General features: G+C 41.9%; 1 protein-coding gene across 1 annotated transcript in view; it reads right to left on the bottom strand.

The window, feature by feature from the left end:
* Positions 1–12,974: 12,974 nt before the first annotated feature.
* Positions 12,975–18,322, bottom strand: part of ISM1 (isthmin 1) — a 96,371-nt gene continuing 91,023 nt past the window's right edge. The window contains exons 5-6 of the mRNA XM_040429969.1: positions 17,944–18,033; positions 12,975–16,220 (exon numbers count right to left, since the gene is read on the bottom strand). Of these exons, the coding sequence (XP_040285903.1) occupies positions 15,703–16,220; positions 17,944–18,033 (608 nt within the window). The 3' untranslated portion in view covers positions 12,975–15,702. The remainder of the gene's footprint in view (positions 16,221–17,943; positions 18,034–18,322) is intronic.

Below are 18,322 nucleotides of genomic sequence, written 5' to 3'. Positions count from 1 at the left end.
ATTAGTCTAAAACAGTTATATTTAGAAAAAATGTGGGGGATTGAGTCAGCACAACCTGTATGTAGGTGCACATCACTATGGCGAAATACATATACAAACGGAGAATACAAATGTGATAGCACTCTGCATCCAGCATTCTGCCCTGCCTCCATGCTGGATGAGGCATTGGTGTACATTTTGGCCAAAGCGTAATAAGCCACTCACCACGTCAAGGTCGCCTCTATTGAGTGATCCCTAACACTAGTTCCTACCTGTTTATGGGCCATGACAGCCACACAAAGTCCAGGGAATGCAGGTCAGCATGCACGCCAAGCACACTCTGCTTTTAACCCCGTCCCGTGCCATTACAGCTTTCATCGGATCCAGGGATGCAAGTACCAACATGCACGTTGAGCCCACCATATACTTCTCCTGGAGCCAAATGGCTACTGGTAGGTTCTATATAAGCAGACTCAGTTTTATACTGACTTTAAAACTAGCCTCCAGGACAGATTGACTGGTCAGGTGTGCATGACTCCAAGGAGATCGCCACACCTCCAATATATACTACAAAGAAAAAATGTGGGGGATTGAGTCAGCACAACCTGTATGTAGGTGCACATCACTATGGCGAAATACATATACAAACGGAAAATACAAATGTGATAGCACTCTGCATCCAGCATTCTGCCCTGCCTCCATGCTGGATGAGGCATTGGTGTACATTTTGGCCAAAGCGTAATAAGCCACTCACCACGTCAAGGTCGCCTCTATTGAGTGGTTAGAGGAGTGGTTATATTTATAGTAACCGGAATTCCCCTTTAAGCAGAGCTGTCGACTTTCCCTATGTATTAAAGGGGAACATGGATGACATATAGCTAGCATATTCCACCTCTGGGACCTACTGCTATCTCTACAACAGGGCCCCAGGAGTGATGGAAGAGCAGCCGTGCATGCACAGACACCCTCCCTTCACCGATATGGGAGTTCAGAAAATAGCCGAGTTCTGGCTTGGTTATTTCCAGCAGTTGCATAGCAGTGAATAGAGAGGAGGCTGGGCTTGCGCTGTTTGCTCTCTATTTACCGCTATAGGACTTCCTAAAATAGCCGTGCCAGCACTCATCTATTTTCGGAACTCTCATAGCGATGAAGAGGAGGGTGATTATTATCAGAAGTCCTATATCAGTCAATGGAGGGGAAGCTGCGCATGCGTGGTTCGCTCTCCCTCACTTCAGGACTTTGTTCAGGAGATAGAAGGGATGGCATATCCTAACAATATATCTTCAATGTCCCACATGAGAATACCCCTTTAAATGTAAAGGTATTGAAGATATGTTTAAAAGGAATGTATTATCAGAGACTGACCGATTATTTAAATCATGCTTTTATTATAAACCTTTTTTATATTTGGTGTTTTTGTTTTTTTTAATTTTATCGATTTCCAAAAAATCCTAATATGCAAGTTTCACAACGACATAAAAAAATTTAAACGTGTGGAGGCCCCCTAAGGGTACGGCCACACAGAGTTTTTTGGGCGAGGTTTTGAGTCAGATGTACCTGCAGCATTTTTTGCCAAAATCAAAAGTGGATCTGAACGGAATCAGAAATATAAAGGAATGATTTATACTTCTCCTTCCTGGTAAATCCACTTTTGGCTTTGGCTGAAAATCCTGCAGGCAGATCTGCCTGCAAACCCCATCCAAAAAACTCTGTTGACAATTTTCTGTCCATTAACTCCCATTTATTGCAGCTGCCATAAAGCATATGCACCCTGGTATGCAACCTTTGCATAAAACGCATTGTATTTTTCGCCAGTATGGTGATTACAGCAGCCTCTGCACTGAGCCGTGCAGTATATGTCCGTGTACTAGGGAAAGAGTAGAAATAGAAAGCGTAATGTGATCTAGCAGGCTTGTAGAACTGGTTGACTGGGCTTATTTTCACTGTATCTGTGACATGGCAGACGATGATAATTTCCTGAAATTAAAGGATAGTTCTGCAGCACAAATGGCTAAGCTATGAGGATCTAAGAGCACTGTAAAGTTTTTTTTTTACTTGACATGCTTTAAAGTGCCCAGATCATAGGTGCATTAATGTCCTTTTTAATATAGACTAAGCATTTTAGCATCTGTTTCAAACCCGCACTGAAGTAAATGGGAACTGTCACTTGGTACATTTTATTATTGTACAAAAAACAAAGCTAAACAGCTAGCAAGAACAAGGCTTTACATAATAGGAACAAAATTTAGTATTCAGAGGTGCAGAAAGATAGATTTATGGATGAAGTCATGTAAGCTGCTTGTAAAGTCAAAAATAAAACAGATATTTTTTTTTTACCGTCCACAATGTTTTTTTCTAATGTACATTTCAGTACTTGCCATCAATTTATGTTCTTTGCACATGCAATTCTTCGAGAGTAGGAAACCTGTCAATCATCAAAGCATTTCCAGCCTTTTTAGTCTGAATTGCTCTTTTACAAATGCAGAGATCCATCAGCAGCCCGAGAGTGTGGCCGTCGTTAAAATAGTTTTACTGGTGTTACCAGTGTAGTCGTACAGGAGTCGGCGAAACACAAGAGCACTCTGTGTCATGGACTCATGTTCTAGTAAGATATTTTATGGCTCTACCTGTGTGCTTTATTTTTCCTTCGCTGCATAAAAATGGATTCTGAAATATGAATGGATAAACGAGATGTGGAATGACTGGCTGAACGTCTGAAGCCGGAAAGGTAGAAAAAATAAATATGAAGTATAAAATCAGTCATTTCCACTTGAAACAGAAAGTTTGCTGTCACACTGCCAACAAAAATACAGGGGATGTTGTTTTTAAGGAACAGAAATCTACTTTTATTGGCAGAAATGCCTTTACTGTGAATAAGGGCGTGATTGTCGTGTTAACGTAATACATGGAATATATATAGTAGGAAAGAAACATACACAAAAAGATCACAAAATGATACAAACCTGTAAGAGGATCGAAGTGGTTTTGCTTTATTTTTATTTTGTGGCTACATGATAAGGCCTTATGTACACGACCGTTGTTGTGTTCCGTGTCCGTTGTTCCATTTTCCGTGATTTTCTGCGGACCCTTTGACTTTTAATGGGTCCGTTGAAAACTCAGATAATGCACAGTTTGTCATCTGTGTCCGTGATCCGTGTTTCCAGTCCGTCAAAAAAATATGACATGTCCTATTTTTTTCACGGACAACGGTTCGTCAATGGGTCCGTGAAAAATCACGGAGGCACACAAGATTGTCATCCGCGTCCGTGCGTCCGCATCCGTTTTTTTCCTATCATTTGCAAGGCAAACTTGACTTAGATTTTTTTTTTCATGTCTGGTGATCCTCCAAAAATCAAAGAAGACACACGGAAACAAAAACGGAAACAGATCACGGAACAACGGAACCCCGTTTTGCGACCGTGAAAAAATACTGTCGTGTGCATGAGGCCTAACTATGTGAGATCAAGTGGCTAAAGTGGATGACCACTCAGTGTCCTATAGAGTCCCACCCCCATCCCATCATGAATGGTCACAGTTGGTTACCCAAGGTCTGATCTCCAGATCAAAATAAATCAGATTCAATCATTAGCCCAGGATAAATACCATCAGGGATGTCTAGGTGACACTCATGTCTCCAGATCGTTTGGCTTAAAGGGAATGTGTCATCTGAAAATGATCCATTGTTTAAATCACATTTTATGTTACAGTGCATCTGTCAGCAGATTTGTATCTATAACACTAGCTGATCTGTTCCATGTGCGCTTGGCAGCTGAAGGCATCTGTGTTGGTCCCATGTTCATATGTGCCTGCATTGCTGAGAAGAATGAAGTTTTAATATATGCAAATGAGCCTCTATGAGCAACGGGGGCGTTGTCATTACACCTAGAGACTCTGCAACTGCTGGGCCCTCTCCACTTTGATTGACAGGGTCAGGCAGTGAAAACAAAACCATGTCTGGCCCTGTCAATCAAAGTGCAGAGGGTGCAGTAGTAGCCTCTAGGTGTAACGGCAACACCCCAGTTGCTCTAGAGCAGGGATGGCCAACCTGTGGCTCTCCAGCTGTTGTAAAACTACAATTCCCACCATGCCCTGCTGTAGGCTGATAGCTGTTGGCAGTCCGAGCATGCTGGGAGTTGTAGTTTTGCAACATCTGGAGAGCCTCAGGTTGGCCATCCCTGCTCTAGAGACTAATTTGCACATATTAAAACATAGTTTGGCACATATGACCATGGAACCAACACAGATGCCTTATAGATGAAATAACATTTCACTGGCAATTATCTGTCTGTATAGCCAGCTTTACCTTACCATCAAATACTCTCACCTGGTATGATCCTCATTTTCAAAGAATTTCTTGGCCGATTAGTATATAACACTGAGAACTTCTTTTCCCTGTCTCAAACATAAACCAGTTTTTGGGTAAAATCCACATTAAGGTGTTGTCCAAGTTCAGAAGGAAACCAGACCCTCAGGATCAGCCTTAAAGGGCTTCTGTCACCCCACTAAAGTCATTTTTTTTTTTTGGGCTAGTTAAATTCCTTATAGTGCGATACATGAAAATATAATGGTGTTACTTACTTTCCTTCAGCAGTTTCTTATAAAAACTAACTTTTATAATATGTAAATTAGGTCTCTACCAGCAAGTAGGGCGTCTACTTGCTGGTAGCCGCCGCAAAAAACCGCCCCCTCGTCGTGTTGATTGACAAGGCCAGCCGCGATCTCCTCCTCCGGCCGGCCCTGTCAGCATTTAAAAAATTGCGCACCTGTGTTCATTTGGTGCAGGCGCTCTGAGATGAGGAGGCTCGCCTCCTCAGAACTCCCTCAGTGCGCCTGCGCCGATGACATCACCGAAAGAGAAGACGTCATCGGCGCAGGCGCACTGAGGGAGTGCTGAGGAGGCGAGCCTCCTCATCTCAGAGCGCCTGCGCCGAATGAACACAGGCGCGCGAGACCTAATTTACATATTATAAAAGTTCGTTTTTATAAGAAACTGCTGAAGGAAAGTAAGTAAGACCATTATATTTTCATATAACTAGCCCAAAAAAAAAAATGACTTTAGTGGGGTGACAGAAGCCCTTTAAATAAATAAAAAAGTAAGTACTGACTGGCCTCAGTGGTGCACATCATGAGGCCAATGATTGGCAGCAGTGTCGTCAACGTGACGTCACTGCTGCAGCCAGATAAATATATCCCGGTCTGGAGAACCAGAGTGGGATCTTAATTTTAGGCGGATCCACGGCCTTGTTTGGTTTCTTCCTAATATACAAGAGCATCTATATTAGTAGTACTGGTAATAAGTCAGAGCATCTGGATTTGTTGTATTTTCTCTTGAAAACATTTCACTAGTGATCAGACTGTCTTTCTCAGTTTGAATGACTTATGCAAGAAATCTCAGGCATTAAATAATTAAAGAGGAGCATGCAAACTCAGTGTAGTTAACTTACTACCCATATCAGATTCAAGTCTATGGATAGTTATTCAGTTTTGTGGTATCTGTGATGGCACTGGGTGTGGAACCACTGTGTCCACCAACCGGTTTGACTTTGGGCTAAACCTAAGTCCTTTATTCTGGAAGTTCCCTGGTATTTATTCTTTAACCCCTATACAGGGATGTGGACTTTGCTGCTGGGAGCCAACAGGCCACCACCCCCTGGTGTAGTTGAAAGCTGACCCATGGGGGTCAGAGACTCCGGTGTGAAGGGACCAGGCAAAACTTGCAGTCAGTTACAGGCCAAGGTCAGGGCGGGCAGAGTATGTGCGAATCTCAGGCAGAGGTTGGTACACGGGCAAACAGATAAAGCCCACCTTTGCAGGAATAAGCAAGCTAGACAACCTATTGCTCAGGCACCCACCCCTAGGGGAAGGTGCCTTAATTAGCCAGAGGGGGTCAGCCATAACAGTGCAAAACTTTGAGGGGTGATACTCATCTCCAAAGGGTGTTCACCTCCTTATACTGTAAACCTGGAAATACTATCATCAATGCATGTAGTTGCCACCTAAATTAAACCATTAAAGCTATCCCCACAGTTGAATATATAAGAGCAAAAAAAGGAGCTGTAGCATGGCAGATACAGTCAGGTCCATAAATATTGGGACATTGACGCAATTCTAACATTTTTGGCTTTATACACCACCACAATGGATTTGAAATGAAACGAACAAGATGTGCTTTAACTGCAGTCTGTCAGCTTTAATTTGATGGTATTTACATCCAAATCAGGTAAACGGTGTAGGAATTACAACAGTTTGCATATGTGCCTCCCACTTGTTAAGGAACCAAAAGTAATGGGACAATTGGCTTCTCAGCTGTTCCATGGCTAGGTGTGTGTTATTCCCTCATTATCCCAATTACAATGAGCTGATAAAAGGTCCAGAGTTCATTTCAAGTGTGCGATTTGCATTTGGAATCTGTTGCTGTCAACTCTCCAAACAAGACATCATTAGGCTGAAAAAACAAAACAAACCCATCAGAGATATAGCAAAAACATTATCTGTGGCCAAAACAACTGTTTGGAACATTCTTAAAAAGAAGGAACGCACCGGTGAGGTCAGCAACACCAAAAGACCCGGAAGACCACGGAAAACAACTGTGGTGGATGACCGAAGAATTCTTTCCCTGGTAAAGAAAACATCCTTCACAACAGTTGGCCAGATCAAGAACACTCTCCAGGAGGTAGGTGTATGTGTGTCAAAGTCAACAATCAAGAGAAGACTTCACCAGAGTTAATACAGAGGGTTCACCACAAGATGTAAACCATTGGTGAGCCTCAAAAACAGGAAGGCGAGATTAGAGTTTGCCAAACGACATCTAAAAATGCCTTCACAGTTCTGGAACAACATCCTATGGACAGATGAGACCAAGATCAACTTGTACCAGAGTGATGGGAAGAGAAGAGTATGGAGAAAGAAAGGAACTGCTCATGATCCTAAGCATACCAACTCATCAGTGCAGCATGGTGGTAGTAGTGTCATGGCGTGGGCATGTATGGCTGCCAATGGAACTGGTTCTCTTGTATTTATTGATGATGTGACTGCTGACAAAAGCAGCAGAATGAATTCTGGAGTGTTTCGGGCAATATTATCTGCTCATATTCAGCCAAAAGCTTCAGAACTCATTGGACGGCATTTCACAGTGCAGATGGACAATGACCCAAAGCATACTGCAAAAGCAACCAAAGAGTTTTTTAAGGGAAATAAGTGGAATGTTATGCAATGGCCAAGTCAATCACCTGACCTGAATCCGATTGAGCATGCATTTCACTTGCTGAAGACAAAACTGAAGGGAAAATGCCCCAAGAACAAGCAGGAACTGAAGACAGTTGCAGTAGAGGCCTGGCAGAGCATCACCAGGGATGAAACCCAGTGTCTGGTGATGTCTATGTGTTCCAGACTTCAGGCTGTAATTGACTGCAAAGGATTTGCAACCAAGTATTAAAAAATGAAAGTTTGATTTATGATTATTATGTCCCATTACTTTTGGTCCCTTAACAAGTGGGAGGCACATGTGCAAACTGCTGTAATTCCTACACCTTTCACCTGATTTAGATGTAAATACCCTCAAATTAAAGCTGTCAGTCTGCAGTTAAAGCACATCTTGTTTGTTTCATTTCAAATCCATTGTGGTGGTGTATAGAGCCAGAAATGTTAGTATTGTGTTGGAGTCCAAATATTTATGGACCTGACTGAAGTCTTATTGCAACATGTAATGATATTGGAAAAAGGCTGTTATCAAGAGGATACAAAAGATGAATGTTGACGAAGGAAAAGGGAGAGCTAGACGCAGGTCACACTGTGCGTTATTGCAGGATGCATCAGCGAAACTTAAGGAGAGGAAAGGAAGAAATGTAGTTTTCTCTACAGCTTACAGTAATAACTTTAAAGCCATTAAGAAAAACAATTTCAAGTATTTACCAGTTTTGCGCAAGGATGAAATCCTGAACAATATGTGTGGCAAAATGTGTGAAATGTGCGGCAAAACAATAACTCTGGGAGATATTCTGTCACCCAGTCTTTTCAAATCCCCAGCAACAATATAAACAGCAAGCAATATCATAGTGGAGACTTCATGAACTAACACAGATCATGTGCTCTACAAAATAGACTGTACTTTTTGTACTGTAATAATAAATCGTACGTGGCATGTACCACAACAAAATTTAAAGTTGGTATAGCGAGCATGTTGCCAACATTGCAAAGAGGAGAAGTGTGGCAAAGGACTTTATAGAAAATCATGATGGATCTTTGGAAAGTTTTAGGTTCTGTGGAATAAGAAGGGTGTACAAACCCCTAAGAGGGGGCAATCATCATAAGATGTTTAGTCAAGAAGCCTTCTGGATTTTATGTCTGGGGATAGTAGATTTCCTATGAGTCTGAATTATAAAACAGATTTATTACTTTTGTATTAAAACATCTTTTTACCAGTGTCTTCATATGCCCCTGTTCACATTGTTGGTGTTTCAGCCACACTACAACATTCATTTTATCTGATGGCCTCATGTTTCTTTAGTGTAATGACCGATCTAGATCCTTATGCCCCTGTTCACACTGCTTGTGCTTCAGCCAAACGATAATATCTATTTTAACTGATGCCTCATGTGTCTTCTTTTTTTTTTTTTTAAACAGATCCAGATATGCCTCTCTTCACATTTCCTGTGCTTCAGCTAGACTACAATATCCATTTCATTTGATGCCTTGTGTTCTTTATCTGTAATGACAGATCCGGATTGGGTTTTCTCTATGTACCACAAAAAAGGAGGGATCCGGTGCATGGGTGTAACCCTTTTTGCTTTTAAATAGTATTTACATGTATTAAATATTATACCGTGAACACGTAGATTATGGATGAACTACTACTGTACCGCTAATTTTATTCAGAAGATGAAATAAAAGCTGGATGATTTTAAAAAAGGCTTCAGATTTGGCTTTCTGAAAGTGGTCAGCCATAGGCCAGGGAAGATGTTGGGTGTGTGGGCGCTGGCTTTTTAGGAGCCAGAGGGAGCAAGTGTCCTATAGGCAGTCTGTGAAGCCCTAGTCAGAGAGGGACCCAGTGAACTCCGGTGGCCGTGCCAACTGCATAACGAAAGAAGAGGGCCAGCAGGTCTGGACTGCTGGGAAGTACAAGTGCAATGGTTTAGTATAGGTTGTCAGCACCTAAAAAAAAAAAAAAAAAACACTATACCAAAACCAGCATTACCAACAATAAACACTATAAGAGACAAATAATACTGCCAAGATCATGAACACACATTAACACCGCATCTTGACTTCATATTACTCCAAACTGATACTGGGGGTCTCGTGTCCCCAATCTGCTCAATTCATTCTCTAACAGACTGCTGGAGATAGCCGAGTGTAGCGCTGCCCCATAGAGAGTGACTGTCACTCCATCAGATTGGGGGAACAGGGCCACCATTCTCAGGATCAGTTAAGGTCCCTGCTGGGGGTCCCCACTGGATAGGGGATAAATTCAAAATTAGGGCACAATGTTTTTAATTAATTCCCAATCCCAATTTATGCACCATGCAGCAGTCCTCTGATATTCACCATTTAATCTCTGTACGGGCATCTGGATTTCTCTGTAGGGGAGCCACAAATCCCCTACCTCTTTGAGCAGGTGTGGTTGACCGCTGACCCACAGGTGTCACTAGTGCAGAGCACTGAGGGATCAGTAAGGCCCCTTTAACAACAGCGAGTTTTCCACTCAGGTGCGATGCGTGACGTAAACGCATAGCACCCGCACTGAATCCTGACCCATTCATTTCAATGGTTCTGTGTACATGAGCATTTTTTTCATGCATCAGTTCTGCGTTGCGTGAAAAACGCAGCATGTTCTATATTCTGCGTTTTTCACGCAGCCCTGGTCCCATAGAAGTGAATGGGGCTTCAGTGAAAAATGCATTGCAAGTGCGGATGCAATGCGTTTTTCACTGATGGTTGCTAAGAGATGTTGTTTGTAAACCTTCCGTTTTTTATCACGTGCGTGAAAAATGCATCAAAACGCATTGTACCCGCACGGAAAAAACTGAACGCAATCGCAGACAAAACTGACTGAACTTGCTTGCAAAATGGTGCAAATTTCACCCTGAACACATCCGGAGCCAATCTGTATTGTTCATGTGAGAGGCCTAAGGGTGCCTTCACAAGCGGCAGAAAATTCTGAGACTGAAAATCAGTTCCATTCACCTAAATGTGGCTTACTGAAATCCATGTGCTTGCTGCCCCATTTAAATGAATGGAACTGATTTTCAATTGTGGAATTTTCTGCCACAAAATCTGCCGCTTGTGAAGGCACCCTAAACAGGTGAAGTCAGGCCTGGCAGAGTTCATGTAAATATGTGAAGCAGGTCTGAGGTCAGGGCTGGCAGCAGAGGATCACCACAGTAAACAGGCACAGGTCAGGTCAAAATGCAGTAAACAGGCAGACGTCGGCGCATGGGCAGAAAATAGGAATAAACTCCTTATCAAAGGAACATGTAACTGATGTACGGCAACATCACATGACCTACAGTAGTTGTAGCTCAGCCCCATTGAAGTGCATGGGGCTGAGCTGCAATACCAAGCACAACCACTATACTATGTACGGCGTTGTGCTGGGAAAGATTCCAGTGAGAGCGGCGGCTTCCTGGAACAGTTGATTGGTGGGGGTGCCAGGACTCGGACCCCTGCCAATGTGATAATGATGACCTATCTATCATCAATTCCTGGATAACCTCTTTAATAATTAATAAACATTTTGCAAACTAAAGAACCTCACAGTTCGGAGGCGTAATATCCGAAAAATGAAGCATATCTGTGTTGAATGGGGTTTTGTATCCCATGAATGAGCAGTATATCAATAGCCAAGGACGGTCCCATCGTCTGAGATAAGAAAACCCTACATTGGGAGACATGTTACATGATCTTGCACAATGAACTCTAGCCTAGTAATTTGTTCTACACAGAGCTGTAAACTGGTTGTATCGAGATATCTTCAGAACTCTGAACCAGAATGTGCACTGGTGGACTTCTCAGAACCTCTATACTGAGCTGCTCCAAGATAACTAGCAAGTCACATTGCCATCACGTATAGCACCCCGCTTCCAGTCTGTAGAAAATACAGTATTCTGCTTTCTTGGCCATATAATTGCCAACCAGATCTGCTTGCTCTGTGGTGAAGTGCCAATAGTAGTTTTCACTATCCGTCAAAGAGGAAGACACCGAGGTTAACCATGTGGCGTATTGTAAGGGCTCTTTCACACGAGCGAGTTTTCCAGCCAGATGCAATGTGTGTAGCAAATGCACAGCATCTGGACTAAATTCTGACCCGTTCATTTATTGGTCTGTGCACATGAGCGTTGTTTTTTAGGCACTAACTTTGCGTTAAAAAAAAAAAAAAACGCAGCATGTTCTTTATTGTGCATTTCACATACAGCTCTGGCTCCATAGAAGTGAATGGGGCTTGCGTGAAAAACAGAGGGCATTGTTATTCTTCAGTTTTTCTTCACACGCGTGAAAAACGCATGATCCGGATCTGAACGGGGAAAAAAACACACACACACTGAACGAAATCGCTGAAAAAATTGATTAAACTTGACTGCAAACCATCAGTTTCTCCTTGAACAGATCCTGACACAATGCGAATCGCTCATGTGAAAGAGGCGTTAAAGGGGTTGTGTCACTTCATTAGTTATATAGAGAAAGTTACTACAAGACATAGAAACATAGAATGTGTCGGCAGATAAGAACCATTTGGCCCATCTAGTCTGCCCAATATACTGAATACTATGGATAGCCCCTGGCCCTATCTTATATGAAGGATGGCCTTATGCCTATCCCATGCATGCTTAAACTCCTTCACTGTATTTGCAGCTACCACTTCTGCAGGAAGGCTATTCCATGCATCCACTACTCTCTCAGTAAAGTAATACTTCCTGATATTAGTTTTAAACCTTTGCCCCTCTAATTTAAAACTTATGTCCTCTTGTAGCAGTTTTTCTTCTTTTAAATATTCTCTCCTCTTTTACCTTGTTGATTCCCTTTATGTATTTAAAAGTTTCTCTCATATCCCCTCTGTCTCGTCTTTCTTCCAAGCTATACATGTTAAGGTAATTTAATCTTTCCTGGTAAGTTTTATCCTGCAATCCATGTACCAGTTTAGTAGCTCTTCTCTGAACTCTCTCTAGAGTATCTATATCCTTCTGGAGATATGGTCTCCAGTACTGCGCACAATACTCCAAATGAGGTCTTACTAGTACTCTGTAGAGCGGCATGAGCACCTCCCTCTTTCTACTAGTAATGCCTCTCCCTATACACCCAAGCATTCTGCTAGCATTTCCTGCTGCTCTGTGACATTGTCTGCCTACCTTTAAGCCTTCTGAAATAATGATCCCTAAATCCCTTTCCTCAGATACTGAGGTTAGGACTGTATCACTGATTTTATATTCTGCTCTTGGGTTTTTACGCCCCAGGTGCATTATCTTGCACTTCAAGACACTTACTAATGTATTGTGATTGACCATATTGCCTCCTTTGCTGGCTGGCTTGCTTAATTTTTCCACCACATTATACACTGCTCGTTTCCATGGTTACAACCACCCTGCACTCAATCAGCAGTGGCCGTGCTTGCACACTATAGGAGAAAATGCCAGCCTGTCTGGTGGCCGGGACCATGAGAGCTCACATAGGCTGGTGCTTTTCTCTATAGTATGCAAGCACGACCACCGCTGATGGATTGCAGAATGGTCGTAACCATGGAAACCAGCAGTGTATAATGTGATGGAAAAATAAAGCCAGCCAGCAAAGGAAGCAATATGGAGACTCACAATACATTAGTAAGTGCCTTGTATTAACTTTCCCTACATAATAAATGCTATTTGTTGAAGTGAGACAACCCCTTTACTGTTCTTTTTGAACAAATTCCTAATTCTTGAAGGCATATTGTCAATTTGAATGAAAACTTTGAAAAGATCAAAGATGCAAAAACAAAAAAAGGCAAGGGGAAAAAAAGACAGAAAAAACTCTTTGGGTGAATTTATTTAGCATTGCGTCTTAATGGACATCAAAAATAACAGATGGCCAGCTTCAAACTTGGTGGTTGTGTCCCACATATGTGATCACATTCCAACAGAGGAAAAATAAAAACAAAGCAAAAAAAAAACAACATAAAAACACAATACAATAGACATGCGCATCGCATGATATAACTACAACGTAATAAATACTTTACAAAAATATGGTAGTATTTGTAAACAGCAAGAACAGAAGAACCCCACACACTTTCCAAATAAACTCTTCTCTTAAACTCCATTTGGTTGACGCCTACCCAAAAATAAAATGTGAGGCCTAAAACACCAAAATATTGTAGAACAAGACAAAAACACTGAATTTACTGTCTTTTTGAGAAAGTGCCACTTTTCTTAATTTTTTTTAGTCCCTGAAAAATAAGTCACATGTAATGAGCTACCCTGAATTCCCCCAGTTGTGTATAATTAACCATGGTGTGGAGTCCATTTTGAAAAAAGTAGCATGCTGTAGGTCACCCACTCTAATAGGAAGAAATAAAAATAATACAGACAATAAACTTTCCCTTCACATATTTTGTTTAAAAAAAAAAATAAAAATCCACTTTCAAAAGCTAAAAAATGTAAAGATTTGGATGGATTTTTACACTGATCATTTCCAAAGAAATGGAAGTTCCATGGAAAAGACGACTAAACCTGAAACCTAAGAGTCGTATATGAATGATATTTTAAATATGTACATTTTTCATTAAACCTCTCAGACCAACGAGTAGGTTTGAAAGATGTGGCTGGAAGAGAAAGGATATTTTACATAGTAACAAATAGGAACGTCAATAGTTTTGTAATTAAAGGGGTATTCCGGTTATATCAAGTTCTAACTATTATCTGTGGGGGGTCTGACCACTGGGACCACCATCTACCACAAGAACGGGGCAGTTGTAACCTGCAGGCCCACCCGAAATGAATGGAGCAGCAAGTCGAGAATGCATACTGCCACTCCATTCTTCTCTAGGGGACTGTTAGAAACAGCGGAGTGCTCTACTCTGCTATCTCCGGCCATCCTAAAAGAAGTGAATGGAGCAGCACAGTGCCTGCTCAACCTGCCGCTCCATATATTTCAGAGGGCCCCAGTTCCTGTGACTGGCGGGGGTCTCGTGGGTAGAACCTCCACAAATCTAATAGTTATCCTCTGTTCTTTGCATAGAAGAATAACTTGATACAACAGAAATACCCATTTAATAGCTTGTTAAAGGAGTTATCTAACATTCATAAAAAATTTGTGGTTGGAAAAAACATCACTCCCTTTTTGAAGGTCCCACCATTCTAGCACCACAGTTATCATCCCGGCACGTGACCTCTAAGCCTGTGCCTCACTTCTGGTCCAGTGGGGACAAGGGCCGTAGTACTGGAATTGTGTGACTTTGAAAAAGATACAAAAAAAACCCTCAAAAAAGTACTCATCTTTGGAAACGCTATCCAGCCAGCTACTCATTTTTGATGGATGTCAGACAATCCATTTAATACTTTGTTTTCTATTTTACTTGCCCATTAACTGGGATGAGATGTATAAATAAATCATCTATGGGCTTGACCCCCAACAGAAGTCTGAAAATTTGATTTTACTAAACCAGACAACCCCTTTAAAAGTTTATAAATACCCTATTAGGGAAATATGAGTTAATTGGGGGGTCTTCTGTTCAGGGTTAACACCTATTAGTCATCCATTGCTCTAGAGGACCCAACCCAGCCATCCCATTGACTTCAATAGGAGCTTTGTAGACTACCAATTCCAATCCCATTCCCTTTAAGACGACATTCAGGTCAGTCAATTATACACGTTATATTTATGGGGGCAGCCAGATCTCCAATACTGATTACTTGGTAAGGAGCAGAAAATTTTGCTGTGAGAATGAAAGGACGGTGGGATGCTTGAATGCTGATAATTAGCCTAGTTATAAAGAAATATGCCAGGGCAACAGGGACTTAAAGGGGGTTTCTGGTTATAATGACTTTTGAGCAAGTACCTGCAGTTCAGGCATACGCACCTGCTCCATGCCAATCCATCCCTCTGTGCTGCCTCCATCTTCTGGTCCCAGCACTGCTTACCGGTAGTGCATGGGCATGGTCATATGCACTGCTCCAGCCTGTGATTAGCTTCAGCGGTGATGTCCACCATGCTCATGCACCACTGGATGTAAACAGTGCGGGAACAGGAAAATGGAGGATCACAGAGGTGTGGAGCTGCTTCAGCAGGCAGGCTGCGGGCACTTGCCTAAAAAATCATTATAACTGGAAAAACCCTTTAATGGGCAAAGTATAAACAGCCCATGTGGTCCTTAAAATTAGGACTTCTAACAGTAAATCTCAGGCAGCAACTGGAGGACTATCTGGCCATTGTGGCAGCATCACAGTCAGTCTATGCAGCAGCAAGCAATGGCAGGTCATCAGGTTACATAACCAAAAGCTGTCTTCTACACAGAGCTCCAGCTTTAACAGGGCCAGTATAAGCAAAATGTAATTACGTAAATAATTCACAGGATCGATTAAAAATTACCATCTGCCATTTTTTTTTTTTATAGAGATGCCTAGGGTAGTCTAGATACACACATGTATCCACATTGGTTACAAATAAGGTAGATATTTGCACAAGTCTTGTACACCCCAAGACAAGAATGAAGATGGTGACCCCATCGTGCTATAAATATCTTTCCATCATGGCAAGTGTCTAGAATTCTTGGGCCTCTTGGAACTGTTTTAAATAGTCTTCTTCTGAGGGGTTTTCTGTGCATTTTTGTCCATTGTTCGGAGGTCGCACCTCATTATACCGACTCCAGTCACCTTTGCACATGATCCATGGTAATATGTCCACCTTGTAATGCAGCTCTGCAGAAAACTCTATGCTGATCAGATTTGGGGAGCCTGCGCCTTTACCCCGAGTGATTAATTGCATGCTGTCATCAAAGCAACAGTGCTGGGCAGCTAGAGTTGTGCTATCCAAAGAAAGCATTGACCGTATGCAGTACCGCGCTGTTGGCTTGTAAATCTCAAGTTTCTCTTTCGGACCACTTGCATCCTTCCAGCGAAATTCTTTCCGTTTAATGCGGTCATATATATCCGCGGTGCTGTAGGCAACTTCTGTAGGATAAGAGCAAGGACAGCTTGGAAGATCGTTAGCTACTTTATGCATATACTTCTTGAGGAACTCGCTTTTGCAGTTCATCCAACGTTCACAACTGTCAGTATCTAGGAACAGAGAAAAAGAAATATTACAGTTGATAGACTGACTTGTAGTGAACACAAAATAGATAATTGGCAGACATAGCCTACTAGTATGGTTGCTAAGGGACTACGGTCTACTTAATATATTATTAGCCATTGCCCAATTAGCCCACCATGCTTTTAGGGCGTTTCACAAAAACATTACAAATACAGTGAAATGTCTTTAAGGGTACTTTCACACTAGCGTTTTTCTTTTCCGGCGCTGAGTTCCGTCCTAGGGGCTCAAATCCGGAAAAGAACTGATCAGTTTTATCCTAATGCATTCTGAATGGAGAGTAATCCGTTCAGGATGCATCAGGAGGTCTTCAGTTCAGTCTTTTTGACTGATGAGACTTTTCAGAAAACCGTAGCATGTTGTATTTTTACCTCCGGCCAAAAATCCTGAACACTTTGACTGAACGGTCTGGATCCGGTCTTTTTCCCATTGACTTGCATTAACGCCGGATCCGGCGCCGTGTGTTCAGTCAAACCGGATCCAGCTTTTGCATGTTAAACCCGAAAAATGTGAAAAAAATTTAAAGTCTATAAATGGCGGATCCGTTTTTTCCAATGCATTTTTTCATTGTGATCAAAATCCTGATCAGGATTCAAATGTAATCCGTTTTCACACGTTTTTCCGGATCCGGCGGGCAGTTCCGGTGTCGGAATTGAACGCCGGATTTAAACAACGCTAGTGTGAAAGTAGCCTAAGACGAGCAGCAAATAATGCATTGAAAAGTGGTCTTCTGGGGGTGTTCTTCTCAAAGAAGCTGGCCAACATGCAGGCTAGATGGGGGAGATCTGTTGAGGGAAATCTCGATAAGGGATGGCCCTCTCAAAGAGGTGGACAGCTGTAGACGTTGTACTGTATATTGGTTCCTTCTCCTACAAGGTGTCACTGGAAGATCCAGCATGTACATGCATTACATAAAAAGCCCAAAGAGATTTTGTTCCAAGATACAGGCCCACGGGTTCCCTTGGCAGCACAGGTAGTTTTGCTAGCCACAAAAAGGTGTATCCTAACGCATTGGTTGCAGTCAACGATCCCGACAATGGAAGAAATAACAAAGCATACAAAGAAATGCATACTGGCAGATAAATGGGTGGCAGACAGGGAGGGCCAGAAAGCCACAAAAAGATACCAAGCAAAATGGCTTACGTTTATACTTGCATTCTTTTCCGAAGACGACACTAAGGATTTGATATAAATAAGCCATAGGACTAGGGTCGCACAATGGTTATATTCACAAAATAAATTAACTGAAGAGATAGTGATGGCATGAAACATGAGTCTAGGTTAGAAGGATTATATTCGATTTACCCAATTGGGTTATTAATATTTACTGTAGGCGCAAGCACTTAGGGAGGGGGGAGGGGGGAAGGCAGGGATTATTGTTTGGTATACCTGAATGATCTGTGTTACGTAATTGTCTTGATCACATGTGTATGTGTAAACTTTTGCAAGTTTTGTATTACAGATAACTTTGTAATTTTGTGGAAAATTAATAAAAATATGTTAAAAAAAAAAAAAAAGCCCAATAAAGCCCAACAGGCACCATGTAATACCATGTTTCACCTACAGGGACCTTAAATATTTGCTGTCGTTCCCTCACAGATTACGCCTCATTTATGGGGGATCTCTGCAGTTGGACACCCTGTGAAGAGTTTAACATCAGGATAACCCCTTTAAAAACATTATACCACTTACCAACTCCAAACAACTTTGTGGCATTAAATTCGTCATTCCCGGCGAGGAGACTCACTTCTGTTGCTGCTGTTCTAAATGTGTCTTCAATTCCTGGTGAAAGAAAGCCAGTTAATAAAGGGCAGTGAGAGCCTTTCTTGTAGACCGTGCACATAGAAATCTGATTTGCACACAAGTATTTGCAGGTGCTTTAAACAGATCAAAGCAGGTGGCAAAGCATGGCTTTCATTGAGTAGGGGGCACAAGGGTCATCCAGAACAAACATTAAAAACTTGCATAGTTTTTTAAGTGGCCTTCACTGTACAAGCTATAATTCAGTCAAAAAGCCATCCCTGTCACCTGCATCCCAGGCAGAGAGTATTAAAACAAGGTGCATAGAACA

The sequence above is a fragment of the Bufo bufo genome, chromosome 4 (genome assembly GCF_905171765.1).
Source record: "Bufo bufo chromosome 4, aBufBuf1.1, whole genome shotgun sequence".
Taxonomy (NCBI): Eukaryota; Metazoa; Chordata; class Amphibia; order Anura; family Bufonidae; genus Bufo; species Bufo bufo.
This window is presented reverse-complemented; position numbering and strand designations above follow the sequence as displayed.